Source organism: Rhinatrema bivittatum, chromosome 4 (assembly GCF_901001135.1).
Source record: "Rhinatrema bivittatum chromosome 4, aRhiBiv1.1, whole genome shotgun sequence".
Classification (NCBI taxonomy): Eukaryota; Metazoa; Chordata; class Amphibia; order Gymnophiona; family Rhinatrematidae; genus Rhinatrema; species Rhinatrema bivittatum.
The window spans coordinates 415234231-415249491 of record NC_042618.1 but is presented as its reverse complement, the minus strand read 5'-3'; the positions used below and the strand labels follow the sequence as shown (position 1 = coordinate 415249491).

Genomic DNA, 15261 nt, shown 5'->3' with positions numbered 1-15261 from the left:
AGAACCTGAAAAACCATAACTATAAAAGAATGTGCAGCACACAGTCAACGGGAAGGGGCTGGAGTAACAGGTGGCGGCAAGCTACAGTCCAGAAAAGGGGGGGGGGGGGGGGGGAGAGCCAGGAGGAAATGCCTGTGCACTGTTAGTGAGGCTTCTGTCTGAGGTGGCTAGACTGAGCTCTGAGAAGGGCAGGTAGCTGTGGAGCCAATGAGTCTCCTGAAGAGTGGGGCTGCTGAGAAGGGATGGGAAAGGGAGGGGGTTGCAGCATGCTGAGAAAAGGGCTGGCAGCAAGAACTTTAAATAATGATGCAGGGGGCACTCACTGGGGGGGGCTAATTTTCAAAAGTATTTACACACTTAAACTGGGTTTTACACATGTAAATGCGCTTTACACATGTAAGTGGGCTTTTGAAAATTGCTAAAATATATGTCATTGAATTGCCAATAGGTCTGAGATGCATAAGTGTACTGTAGTGTGTAAATGGGCTTTTAAAATTGATGATAGTATGTTACGTTTACATGTTAACTCCACTGAAAATTACCTCCTGAATGAGCACATGAGCAGCAGCACAACAGCAGAATGTGTGTCGGCGCCTCTCGTTGGCAGTGTGATTGCCTCATCACTTGGCAACTTTTCAAGAGCTGATTGGTTGGCAAAAGACTTTAACAGGTCAGGAATCCAGTATCTATATATGAGAGAGACCATATCTCAAAAGAGACAGAGACAGGATGGAAGCAGCCCAGAGAAAGGCAACCAAAATAGTGAGGGATCTGCATCAAAATTCATATGAAGTGAGACTGAAGGACCTGGATATTTTATTTATTTATTTAACACTTTTTTATACCGACCTTCATAGTAAAAAACCATATCGGATCGGTTTACATAAAACAAGGGTATAACTGAAGCAATAAATAAAAGTAATTAACAAGAGAAATGAATAAGGTAAAGTTACATTTAACAAGGAGTAAAAAACTTATGTATTCCCGGGAGGACTGGAGAGATAGGGGAGAATCGATGCAGACTTTTAAATTCCTGAAAGGCATTAATGATGCACAAGAATAAAATCTTTTCCAATGGAAAGAAATCTGTAGAACTAGAGTCACGATATGAAACTTTGAGGGGATAGGAACAGTGTTAGGAAATATTTCTCCAAGGGTGGTGGAGGTATGGAATGTCTTCCTGGAAGAGGTGATGAAGTTCAAAAGGGTGCGGGATAAACACAGAGGATCCATAGCAGCTAAAGGATGGAAATGAAGAAAAGCAGAGCAGCAGTTATTATCCTAAACGAAATAAAAAACTTGCTGGGCAGACTGGATGGACTACTTGGGTCTTTTTCTGCTGTCACTTAATGTGTTAATCAGACTTGTGGTGGGCTCAGGACCAGCAAGTTGACTGGATGGAAGGGGGACTGCAGTTCAGCTTGATCATTCATGGTCTAGGGATCTTCTTAGTTAGGAAAAATGTGGAATTTGGGTTTTTCGATATTTTGGCTGCAGGTCACATGGTACTCTCAAGGATCAGCTTTCTACACTTTTGGGAGCTGTTGAAACATGTGCTGCACAGACAGTGCACACGGGAGTTGGGCATATAATCCTTGGGCCTATTTTGAAAAAATCCCCTGGGCTGATATTTTCTTACAATCTGCCCTTGTTTACATCCCTTATTATTAAGTTTTCCAATAATGCAAACAGCAACCAACAAGCAAAACCATTGTTCAAAGCATCCAGCCTACCCATGCTTATTGAATTTCAGGTTTTAATCATGTTCCTTCATGAAGGTTGCCCCAGCGCCTTCTTGGAAGCATTTTGGCCGTCAACCTTAAACTAGAACCTCAGGTTCTAGTTACTGAGGTCTAAATGCTAGAAACCAAGTTTAGTCACGTGCTTGAGCAGATATGACCCAAATACTACATTATAGGTTCAGTATTACAAAATGCAGCTCTCTATGACTCTTGCACTCAGATTGAAACTTGGGGTAAACCAATCACTGTCTTCTCTATACCTTCCTGTGTTACTTGGATGTCTATCTGCTCTACTTACTGCAGGACATCTCTCTGCTCCAGGTTGTATTTGCCTTCGTTTTTCATGGCTGCATTGTGAATGGCCTCAATGGCTCTGTCAATTGATTGGAGGACAACATCTTGTTCTTGTACCTACAGAATATAAACACAACATTATACACCTCTTTCCCTTCCCTCAGTTCCAGTAACTTTCTGCTGTTCTCTGAAGTTACTCAATATATTACTTATGGGCACTCAATTGAAGGGAAATTTTAGAAAACATTGTACAAAATCTGAATCATTTAATAAGATTCATTTATTAGCAGGAGCAATAATATTTATAATGTTCCAAACTGCCTAGTTCAGCATTACTCAACCTTTTGTGAACCAGACCCCATCTGATGAAACTGGTAATGTTTTGTGCCTCATTAGAATCCCAGTTCAGCATTCTATAGGTAATCAGATAATGGTGGGCAAGGGTTGGGGCATTCTTCCTCATAAGAACATAAGTCATGCCATCCTGGGTCAGTCCAAGGGCCCATCAAGCCCAGTATCCCGTTTTCAACAGTGGCCAATCCAAGTCACAAGAACCTGGCAAGTACCCAAACATTAAATAGATCTCAGGCTACTATTCCTTCAGGTTATGGATTTATGGAACTTATCCATACCTTTTCTAAACCCATAAGAACATAAGAAAATGCCATACTGGGTCAGACCAAGGGTCCATCAAGCCCAGCATCCTGTTTCCAACAGTGGCCAATCCAGGCCATAAGAACCTGGCAAGTACCCAAAAACTAAGTCTATTCCATGTAACCATTGCTAATGGCAGTGGCTATTCTCTAAGTGAACTTAATAGCAGGTAATGGACTTCTCCTCCAAGAACTTATCCAATCCTTTTTTAAACACAGCTATACTAACTGCACGAACCACATTCTCTGGCAACAAATTCCAGAGTTTAATTGTGCGTTGAGTAAAAAAGAACTTTCTCCGATTAGTTTTAAATGTGCCCCATGCTAACTTCATGGAGTGTCCCCTAGTCTTTCTACTATCCGAAAGAGTAAATAACCGATTCACATCTACCCGTTCTAGACCTCTCATGATTTTAAACACCTCTATCATATCCCCCCTCAGTCGTCTCTTCTCCAAGCTGAAAAGTCCTAACCTCTTTAGTCTTTCCTCATACACTAACTGCTGTAACCACACTAACTGCTGTAACCACATCCTCTGGCAATGAATTACAGAGCTTAACTATGCACTGAGTAAAAAAGAATTTTCTTCAATTTGTTTTAAATGAGTTATTTGCTAGCAACCTAGTTACATTAACCTGTTCTAAGTCCTTTCATGATTTTCTAGACCTCTATCATATCCCTCCTCAGTCGTCTTCTCCTCCAAACTGAACAGCCCTAACTTCTTTGGCCTTTCCTTTCAATACCTCCAGTCTCTTTTTCAACTTTCAAACTTCCAATCCAAACATCTTCTGCTCTTTCATGTTATTTTCCTCTCCATCTATTCAGTTTTTTCTCTCCTATCCATGTCTCTTCTCTCTCCATCTCCAAGTCCAACCTTCTGCTCATCTCCAACACCCTCCTCCATCTCCTTCACCGTGTTCCTCTCCCATTTGGGAATTCCCCTCATCTCAGACCTCCAAATAAATATTCCTCTCTCCCTCTTGGCCCACAGGACTCAAAATATTTGCAAGTTAGCAATAAAGTGAGTTTGCCGCCTACCCCCACGGTAATTGCTTCTCCTTCACAAAGCATGTGTTTCCCGGCTATACTAGAAGACAGTGTGAAGAGCAGCAGTCACGTGGACCACCAGGAGTGTGCACCTTCACACTGTCCCTGCTGCTGGAGGAATAGGGCAGTAATGAATGCCACCATGCAGAAGACTCAGTTCAGGTCTTCCAATCCTCAGATCAGCTAGGGATGCTGCAAAGGTAGCACTTACAGAACATGAAGAGAGAGAGTCCCAGTCATTGCACAACAGCAACACCAGGAGACTGGACTTAAGTCCAGTGACTGCAGGGCTGGTTCATGGCCCCCAGCAGAAGATTATTGCTGCAGTGACTGACTGAAAGTGGATAGAAAATACAGGAAAAGTTATCAAGTAGTTGCAAGTGATTGCTCATGGCACTAGATACAAGCCCTAGTTTTGCTTGAGCTAGAAGCCCATAGAAGGCAGGGGGAAACCTGTCAGCCAAAGAAACAAAAAGAAATGTAGGTAGCACCCAACTTCAATAGCCTCTCATATCACCAGACCAAGGAATACGGTCAAATATTTTCCACATATTAGTGACATTTTAAAGAACCAGGCCTTCAAATTAAAGCTGTCAGAAGAGAGGCAAAAGATCAGGAAAATGAGCAACCTTTGCAACTTGAGTATAGCAAGGTTGATGGCCCCTCTCTTCCATAGACTGCACAGAACAGCCGAACAGCGTAAAAGGTCATTACTTTGGTCCCAATAAGAATATCAAAGTAAGCTGTGATCCTGAGCAATTTCAAAAAAGTGTTAGAACTGTAGAGAGAATGGCAGCAAGATGTAAGATGGGAAGTAAGATGGGAGAAGTAACATGACCAAATTTAAACTAATAACTGGAAATAAGTAAATCTGCAGCTCCAACACTAAACTTTGAAAAGGGAAAACTTTGATAAAATGAGGGAAATAGTTAGAAAAAAACTGAAAGGTGCAGCCACAAAGGTTAAAAGTGTTCAAGAGGCATGGACACTGTTTAAAAATACAATCCTAGAGGCGCAGTCCATATGTATTCCACACATTAAGAAAGGTGGAAGGAAGGCAAAACGATTACAGTCATGGTTAAAAGGGGAGGTGAAATAGGCTATTTTAGCAAAAACAATTCTTCAAAAATTGGAAGAAGGATCCATCTGAAGAAAATAGGATAAAACATAAGCACTGTCAAGTTAAGTGTAAAACATTGATAAGAAAGGCGAAGAGAATTTGAAATGAAGTTGGCCATAGAGGCAAAAACTCATAATAAAACTTTAAATATATACGAAGCAAGAAACCTGTGAGGAAGTCGGTTGGATCATTAGATAACCGAGGGGTTAAAGGGGCTCTTAGATAAGATAAGGCTATTGCAGAAAGACTAAATTAATTCTTTGCTTCCGTGTTTACTAATGAGGATGTTGGGGAAATACCAGTTCCAGAGATGGTTTTCAGGGGTGATGAGTCAGACGAACTGAACAAAATCACTGTGAACCTGGAAGATGTAGTAGGCCAAATTGACAAACTAAAGAGTAGCAAATCACCTGGACCGGATGGTATGCATCCTAGGGTACTGAAGGAACTCAAAAATGAAATTTCTGATCTATTAGTTAAAATTTGTAACCTATCATTAAAATCATCCACTGTACCTGAAGACTGGAAGGTGGCCAATGTAACCCCAATATTTAAAAAAGGCTCCAGGGGCGATCCGGGTAACTATAAACCAGTGAGCCTAACTTCAGTGCCGGGAAAAATAGTGGAAACTATTCTCAAGATCAAAATCGTAGAGCATCAAGCTATGGAAAAAATATCTGCATATCGCAGAGATGCTTTATTAAGGTATGGGAAAATATGGGAACCTTTTGACGAGTGGCTTCTGGTTCACGGATCTTAACCCCGGGATCATGAGCGCGGGTCTGCTCTTACCACTACACATGTATACCAAGAATGTGTCTACTCATCAGTTGAATTCTTCTCAATTCTTTATTCTACAGAGGGTCCCAGTCATTGAGACTTTACTATTTTTGTTTGTTATTCTTACATTGCTATAGCAACTGTACCAGTTATGGTGTTTGTTATTAATACCATGAATCTTTATGGGGGGGGAGGGGGTGGGAAGGACTAGGGGGGGTTTACAGAGAAAAGTTTGAATTACGAGACAGTCTCTTTTGGGACGCAGCTGTATGAAACTTTTATGGCTTGTATATCTACTGCTTTCCAAATAAAAAGTTAAATTACAAAAAAAAAAAAAAAAAAAACTAAATCGTAGAGCGTATAGAAAGACATGATTTAATGGAACACAGTCAACATGGATTTACCCAAGGGAAGTCTTGCCTAACAAATCTGCTTCATTTTTTTGAAGGGGTTAATAAACATGTGGATAAAGGTGAACCAGTAGATGTAGTGTATTTGGATTTTCAGAAAGTGTTTGACAAAGTCCCTCATGAGAGGCTTCTAAGAAAACTAAAAAGTCATGGGATAGGAGGTGATGTCCTTTCGTGGATTACAAACTGGTTAAAAGACAGGAAACAGAGAGTAGGACTAAATGATCAATTTTCTCAGTGGAAAAGGGTAAACAGTGGAATGCCTCAGGGATCTGTACTTGGACCGGTGCTTTTCAATATATTTATAAATAATCTGGAAAGGAATACGATAAGTGAGGTTATCAAATTTGCGGATGATACAAAATTATTCAGAGTAGTTAAATCACAAGCAGATTGTGATATATTACAGGAGGACCTTGCAAGACTGGAAGATTGGGCATCCAAATGGCAGATGAAATTTAATGTGGACAAGTGCAAGGTGTTGCATATAGGGAAAAAAACCCTTGCTGTAGTTACACGATGTTAGGTTCCATATTAGGAGCTACCACCCAGGAAAAAGATCTAGGCATCATAGTGGATAATACTTTAAAATCATTGGCTCAGTGTGCTGCAGCAGTCAAAAAAGCAAACAATGTTAGGAATTATTAGGAAGGGAATGATTAATAAAACGGAAAATGTCATAATGCCTCTATAATCGCTCCATGGTGAGCCCACACCTTGAATTCTGTGTACAATTCTGGTTACTGCATCTCAAAAAAGATATAGTTGCGATGGAGAAGGTACAGAAAAGGGCAACCAAAATGATAAAGGGGATGGAACAGCTCCCCTATGAGGAAAGGCTGAAGAGGTTAGGGCTGTTCAGCTTGGAGAAGAGACAGCTGAGGGGGGATATGATAGAGGTCTTTAAGATCATGAGAGGCCTTGAACAAGTAGATGTGAATCGGTTATTTACACTTTCAAATAATAGAAGGACTAGGAGGCACTCCATGAAGTTAGCAAGTAGCACATTTAAGACTAATCTGAGAAAATTCTTTTTCACTCAATGCACAATAAAGCTCTGGAATTTGTTGCCAGAGGATGTGGTTAGTGCAGTTAGTGTAGCTGGGTTAAAAAAAGGTTTGGATAAGTTCTTGGAGGAGAAGTCCATTAACAGCTATTAATCAAGTTTACTTAGGGAATAGCCACTGCTATTAATTGCATCAGTAGCATGGGATCTTCTTAGGTTTGGATAATTGCCAGGTTCTTGTGGCCTGGTTTGGCCTCTGTTGGAAATAGGATGCTGGGCTTGATGGACTCTTGGTCTGACCCAGCATGGCAATTTCTTATGTTCTTATGTCTTTCCTCTCCTCAGTCAATAAATACAAAACCATCTCAGAATACAGTCATGCAAAGCAGCACATTTAACTAGTGCTGATCCTGTAAATTAGTGTTGGAAAATTCTGATTGCCATTCTGCTATCGTTTGTGCACTTGAACAGAACCAATGAATGTGTCAAAACTCCCCCTGGGTCCTGGATATCCTGGAACCTCATTACAGAAAAATCAATGGCTAAAACTTCAGCATCACTGAAGCAGGTCTAAGGATCAATTTCATATTTGTATTGCCACATCGCACCTTTCGCAGCAAAACACGGAACATGCAACCTCAACCTTTTTGATGGTAATTTTTTTTTTAAACACAAGCTCCAGCTGCAGGCTGAGTAATACAAATATTTTGGACCTAATTTATCAAAGATGTTTGCCTATAGGTATAAAACAGGAGAAAACCCTTGCAAAGACTCACATTTTTCTTGCTATCATGATTTTGCTCTGCTTTACTTCTTTATCATAGAAAAAAAGTTTAGCAGCCTCCTTACAAAAAAACAAAATGGCTAAAAAAGCTCAGAAATACTCAACTTTGCCAGAGCCCACTAAATGGGGACCCTCAATAGGTAGGTAGTAAGGTAACAGATTCATGATATCATCCCCCCCCCTCCCCCCTTACCAGATGTATAGAAATGGTGCAACCAAAATTGATCACAACAAATCAAATACAAGTATGGAAAAAATGGGAAGGACTTGAAGATGAATTGACCAAGGAAGGATGAAAACAATGAATTAGTTTCAAGTTTTGATCATACCCTTAAACCGTGGGACTTTGCTGCAAAGAAAGCGAACTCCAACAAACCCACACACTGTTCTGTGAAATGACAAGTTTGACCCAAAAAAAAAAAAATGGACTTCTTCCTAAACATATGGGGATGGGGGGAGAATTGTATTTATTTTTAATATTCACATTGCGTGCAGGTCCCGGAAGCAAATTTTCAAAAGATAAAATCCCCGAGGGGGCTTCCCTTAGAATATTCAGGGGACCGGCCAGTGCCATAGGTACAGGACTTTGCTTTATGGCAGATGTAAAACTGTCAACATGACGTGCGCTCTGGGAGTCAAAACAAAATCCCCCGCATGTTGCTCATTAGCCCTGCCCTCCTCTCTCCCCCGCCAGTCCTGTCCCTTAAGGCACAGCTAACAGCACCCATGCCACAAAAGGTGGGGTGTAATTTCAACTGCAGAATTTATGCAGGCAAATACTTAAGTCGCCCGGGTAAAACACTGTCCTCTGAATCTGTAGCTTGTGGTAGTCCTGCAAGTACGTCCATTGGCAAGGCACTCCTCCTTCCATTTTAAAATTTCTTCTGCAAATGTCATTACAAAAAAAAAAATATTTGAGGATCTCGAAACACCATTTACACAGACAAACTAGTTCAGCTGCCTAAAATTAGTGGCATGTTCCTGAAGTCCTTATTGATACAAGCTTGTTCTCAAGAAAAACTCAGCTGAACTCTGGAGAGAGCACAACATCCTGCAGTCTTATCTGAACACAGTCAGGCCAATGCAATAGTGTGCGCTCAGGCTAGTGCACAGGTTAACCCGCGGTTGGACGCGTGCCCATAATTCCTTATGCAATAAGGGGATTAAGCGTGTCCAAATGGCGCGTCCAAACCAGTGCATAGCTAATAGCGCTCATCACATGTAACTGCTATGTTGATGCTGCTATTAGCTATTACCCCCTATGCAAAAAATAAATGTGCGCCCGACGCACATATTTTTACCCTCAAAAATTAAACACCAGCCCCAGAACTGGCGTTACATTTTGGAGCTCCTCAAAACTTAACAGAAAAGCAGAAAATACCGCTTTTCTGTAGTTCCTCCAGCTTAACATCATGGCAATATTAAGTCGGAGGAACCGAAAGAAAGGAGTAACGTAAAGAATAAATAAATGTCTTATCAGCAGTCAGGTTAGGAAAATGGACACTCAGTTAAACAAGCATCCATTTTCCTAACCTGTGGCTGTGGAGGGGCGGCTCATTTGCCTATGGCATCGAGACCCAGGAGAAGTGCTTCCAGTTTGGACACACGTTTTTAGCATGTTGGTATTGCATTGGCCTCTCTTTCATCCTGTGCATCAGAACATCCCAGCCTTCACAGGCACAGAAATAGTTAGATACTTCAAAACATACCAATTTTAACTTCAACAATCACTATAGCCAGAGCACCTATAGAAAGAAGGCAATTCCCCTCCCACTGGAATGGGCCATAATATTTATACTAAGGAATCACAAGTGATAAATGCTAGTGCTTTTCTCAAACAGTAATAATAATAAATTTGATTGATGAGACATTTCATGCTAACAGGATTGCTTATGAAATATTAATAAAACCTATCTTCCCTTTCATTACTCCACTGAAAATCTTTGCCACCATATTTTTAGACAACAGCTGGTAGCTTAAAAAAATAAATAAAAACAGACAGACCCTGATACATGTTTGGTGCCATTTTAAAATTAACTTGGCTTGTTAAAAATAATGCAGGCGTACCATGTGAGAGCAGGGAGGGAAGCTGCCCCAGTCACACTAACATAGTACATGACAGCAGATAAAGATCAACTGCCCATCTAGTCTATCCAGTTATTCCTGTCCGCACTGCAAGTATACATCAGAGCTGCCAGACAGAGAAATTGACTGCTTGTAGGATACTGCTCCTTTTCCATGTGAGTTTTAAATTTCTTCCTCACTGGTTCTCTATCTTCCTGTATAGATGAGCATACAAGATCCCATATACAGTATACATACAAGATCCCATATACAGTACACCTTCCCTCATTCCCCCCATATAATACCATTAAGCTTTGTAATAATATAAATATAGCTACCAAAACTAGTGAGGCTGTTGCCCAAACATTTATTTATTATTTATTTATTTATTAAAGGCTTTTATATACCGACTTTCTTGATACAAATCAAATCAACTCAGTTTACATCGAACTAAGCAGTAACTATAACCATCTGGCCACCTAAGTCTAAGCAGTAGACTTATAACCATAAGCAGAACTAAGAACTAAGCAGTAACTACAAACATCTGGCCACCTAAGTCCCAGGGGCCTTGCTGGAGAGTACCCGGTTACCTGGAATCTGCCGGCATCAACCTATTTATTTTCTGCGGTGTTGCAACCTGCTGGTACCAGCCCAGCTACCCTCTGGCCTGCAATATCATTAAGTCATGCTTCCTTTCTCTGCCCTTTGTTTGATCATTTCTCCCCTTGCTTCTGCCCTTGAGGGAGCAAAGGCTGGGGCATTTGCAATACTGCAAATAGAATAAGACAGCGGACAAGGATCATTAGACCAGTGAAATGCACAGACCTCACCCAATTCCTGTTCTCCCCCTCACCTCCAGAGACCCTCTTTGCTTATTGCTTGCTTTCTTGAATTCTGGTACCTTTTCTGCCTCCATCATACCCACAGTAAAATTTTGTGATGGATGGAAAGCCGCTCTGACTGCTCTTTGAAATGCCACCAAGCTGAATATCATCTGAAAAGGTCTGCTGCACTCACACACAGGGGGCTTGGGCTTCTTGGTGAAACGCCAACCTGCTGGAGTCGCACTAATGCACATCAAACACTTGCTGAATCTTAACTGGGTCAGGAAGAGTCTATTACGTCACTGACATCATAAAAGTAAGGAGCAGATTTAAATCTTTAAAATTAATTAATATTTTGGAATCATGAGGATTTGTGCTTAGTAGTTTAATACATTTCCAGCTTCACTTTATTAGCACTTCTTGCAAATGTATATCCTGTTCCTCCACTGATCAAGGCACTACAGGTAGGTAAGTAAGCACTAAGTTAACCAACAAAGTTCTACATTCTGGAACACTAAGAGGCAGATTTATCCGTCACTTGCTCCAGTGCAAACACTGCTCCAGATTTATCAGTGGAAGTACTGCAATATTTTCAACAGTGAAAAAATGGATCAAAAAATGGTATACATCTTCCCTCTTTAGTCTGTACGGTTCCCTGGCAATCAGCACATTTTGTCAAGACCATTAACATAGTAACATAACACAGAAATGATGGCAGATGAAGACCAAATGGTCCATCCAGTCTGCCCAGCAAGCTGCTTATGGTTATAACTGCCTCTTCATGCAGGTTACCACCATGCACCCTTTTCTTCATTTCGGCCTCTAGTCTTTAAAGATCAGCAGTGTTTATCCTATGCCCCTTTGAATTCTTTGACTGTTTTCACGCTCACCTCCTCTTCTAGAAGGGCATTCTAAGCATCCACTACATTCTCCATGAAGAAATATTTCTTGATGTTGATTCAGCGTTGTCCTCCCCTGCAGTTTCATTTCATAACCCCTATTTCTACAGTTTCCTTTCCAACGGAAAAGGTTCGAAGTTCGTGCATCATTAAAACCTTTCAGGTATCTGAAGATCTGTATCATATCTCCTCTGCTCCTCCCCTCTTCCAGAGTATACATATTTAGATCCTTCAGCCTCTCCTCAAAAGTCTTCAGCTATAGACCCCAGACCATTTGGTGGTCCTTCTCTGGACCACCTTCATCCTGTCTCTATCCTTTTTGAGATAACGGTCTCCAGAACTGAACACAGTATTCCAGGTGAGGCTTCACCAAGGACCTGTACAAAAGCATTATCACCGTTTTCTTGCTGGTTATTCCTCTCTCTATGCAGCCCAGTATCCTTTTGGCTTTAGCTATCACTTTGTCTCATTGCTTCATTGCCTTCAGATCACCAGACACTATCACCCCCTCTCCTGCTCTTGACAGATTAGTCTTTTACACCCCCCCCCCCCCAATCACATACAGCTCATTTGAATTACCACACTCCAGATGCATGACTCTGCACTTCTTGGCATTGAATCCCAGCTGCCAAATCTTCAACCACTGTTCAAGCTTTCTTAAATCACTTTTCATTCTCTTTTCTCCTTCAGATGTGTCCACTCTGTTGCAGATCTTAGTATCATCCGCAAATAGACAAACTTTACCTTCTATCTATGCCGCAATTTTGCTTACAAGGATATTGAACAGAACCAGTCCCAAAATCAATCCTTGTGGCACTCCACTTAACTCTGTTCTCTCTTCAGAGTAGGTGCCATTTACCACTTCACGCTCTCTCCTGTCAGTCAAACAGTTTGTAATCCACTCCAGCATCTTAGCACCCACTCTTTAAAACATTTGTAAAGTATGATGGAGAGAAGGCTAAGGGAATAAGAATGGAGAGTTCTCGAAGAAAGGGGTAACTGAAATTGCCCATACAGATGTTACAGTCAGGATTTTTACCCACAAACTTCACAATTTTCAAAGTATGCATGTACTTTCCCTTTGGAAATTATTCCACATTTACACTTGCTAATTTGTGCACAAGCAAGCCCATATTCAGTAAGTCAGCAAGTAGCAAAATCATCCTGGTCAATTTACCTGTCCTACAGTACATACCCAGATAGTTTTAAACTTAGTAGTCTATATTCAGAATACAGGCCCCAAAATACTTAAACAAAAGCACAGTCTGAGTGTAGCACCTGATCCCCAGCCCCACCCTCCCAAAATAAAAATAAATTCACAGCCATCGCCAGAGGCACCCACTCCCCCAGTCCTAAACTAGCTGCAGACCACTTCTTGCAGCCACCCATTCCCAAACTTCCAAGACTGGCTGCAGCGGTAGTCGTACCGCTCTTGTGGCATCCAGCATTGTTTTAAGAGAGTTACCCAAACAAACCCCTTGAATATGGACCTCAGTATTTTCCAGGGGAAAATATATGCAGAAAGTGTGCACATAAGTGCAAACCCCACACTAACCCCATCCTCAGAATACCTCTTCTCTTTGCAGGTAAAGCAGAGTTGCTTACCTGTAACAGGTGTTCTCCTAGGACAGCAGGGCGTTAGTCCTCACACATGGGTGACATCAGATGCAGCCTGGTATGGAAAACGTATGTCAAAGTTTCTAGAAACTTTGACCAGCACACTGAGCATGCCCAGCATGTCACTATCCAAACATCCATGCAGGGTCTTCGCAAATTAAGAAATGAACAAAACCAAAGAAAAACCAACTCCGCGGGAAGGCAGGTGGGTTTCATGAGGACTAACATCCTGCAGTCCTAGGAGAACACCTGTTACATGTAAACAACTCTGCTTTTCCCTAGGACAAACAGGATTGTAGTCCTTACCCATGGATGAATACATAGCTACAAGCTGCTCCCAAACAAGCAAGACCGACAGGCATCCAAACCAAGTGCCAATGGGCACAACAACCCTAGTGCTGTTGGCCACAAAGGGAGACAGCCTGAACCCCAACTAAAGGGTCCGAGACAGGAAGAGTTGGTTTTACTGCTGAAAAAGGTTACGGAGGACCTACTGACCAAAACTGCTGTCACATCGGCCATCTTTGTCCAGACAATAATGAAAGGCGAAGATGTGGAGGGAACTCCAAGTCGCAGCCCTGCAGATCTCATCCACAAGCACCACACGCAAGTAGGCCACTGAAGCTGCCATGGCTCACACAGAATGAGCTGTGACGTGACCCTCAGACTGCAGTCCGGCCTGTGCGTAGCAGAAAGATAATACAATCCACTAATCAGTTGGACACTGCAATACCCAACCTGTTTCTGTCAAAAGATAGAAAGAGCTGTGTAGACTGCCTGTAGGCCGCTGTATGCTCCAGGTAGAAGGCCAGGGCCCTTTTACAATCTAGCGTGTGCAGGGCCTGCTCACTCTTGTGAGAATGCAGCTTTAAAAAGAAGGTGGGCAAGATGATAGACTGATTGAGCTGGAACTCCATCAACACCTTCGGTAGGAACTTAGGATGTGCACACAGCACCACCTTGTTATGAAAGAACTTTGTATAAGGTGGTACAACACCAAAGCTTGCAGCTCGCTGACCCTGCATACTGAGGTGACTGCAAACAGAAAAAGGACCTTTCAGAACAGGTATTTTAGGTCACAAGATTGCAAGAGCTCAAATGAGGTCTTCATAAGGTGGACTAAAACCACATTGAGGTTCCAGGAGACCACCGGAGGATGGATCGGTGGCTTGGGCTGGAGCAGTCCCCGCATGAAGCGGCCCACAAGAGGCAGTTTAGAGATGGGTAAGCCATTCACTTTCTAGTGATAAGCCCAGACAGCACTGAGGTGGACCCTCACAAAGATGGTCTTCAAGCCAGCCTTGGAGAGGTGTATCAGCTAGTCCAAAAGTTTCGAGCTGGGGCAGGAGAACGGATCCAACCCGTGTCCTCACACCAGCCCAAGAACCTCTTCCACTTGACATTGTAAGATTTCCTAGTAGGAGGCTTTCTGGATTCTACTAGAACCTGAAACACCTTTTCTGAGAGGCCCAAGTGCTGCAGGGTCATCTGGTCAATATCCAAGCCATCAGAGCCATCGATACTCTTCTGAAGTGGTGGAAGTGGTGGGTCGCATATAGGACGGTGCCCCAATGGTGAGTGAAAGCATCTGAGGCCAGCCCACCATCCATCCTGAACAGGGAGCAGAAATGGAGCACTTTTTTGTTGCACGGGGATGTGAACAGGTCTATGTCCGGGGTTCCCCTAAGGCAGAAGATCTGATCTGCAACCTCCTGTTTTAGGGACCATTTGTGAGGGCAGAACAAATGACTCAGAGCATCCGCTGTCCATTCTCAGTCACTGGCAGGTATATGGCTCGAAGGAGGATACCCTGCTAGAGCACCCAGGACCAGATCTACACCGCCTCCTGGCAGAGGAAGAACAAGCCTGTGCTCCCTATTTGTTCAGATACCACACAGCCACTTGGTTATCGGTTTGAACCAGGACTACTTTGTTGACCAGGTGCTCCCAGAATGCCCCCCAAGCATAATCAAATTGCCCGAAGCTCCTGGAAATTGATCTGGAAACGCAGCTCCAGTGTG

At 42.3% G+C, this 15261-nt stretch overlaps 1 protein-coding gene across 3 annotated transcripts in view; it reads right to left on the bottom strand.

Annotated features, from left to right (window-relative positions):
• The window catches only part of NCKIPSD (NCK interacting protein with SH3 domain), a 170795-nt gene that overhangs the window by 89017 nt on the left and 66517 nt on the right, over positions 1 to 15261 (bottom strand). For all 3 annotated transcript variants that reach the window (XM_029601283.1, XM_029601284.1, XM_029601285.1), the window contains exon 2: positions 2041 to 2153. In XM_029601283.1, the coding sequence (XP_029457143.1) occupies positions 2041 to 2153 (113 nt within the window). The remainder of the gene's footprint in view (positions 1 to 2040; positions 2154 to 15261) is intronic.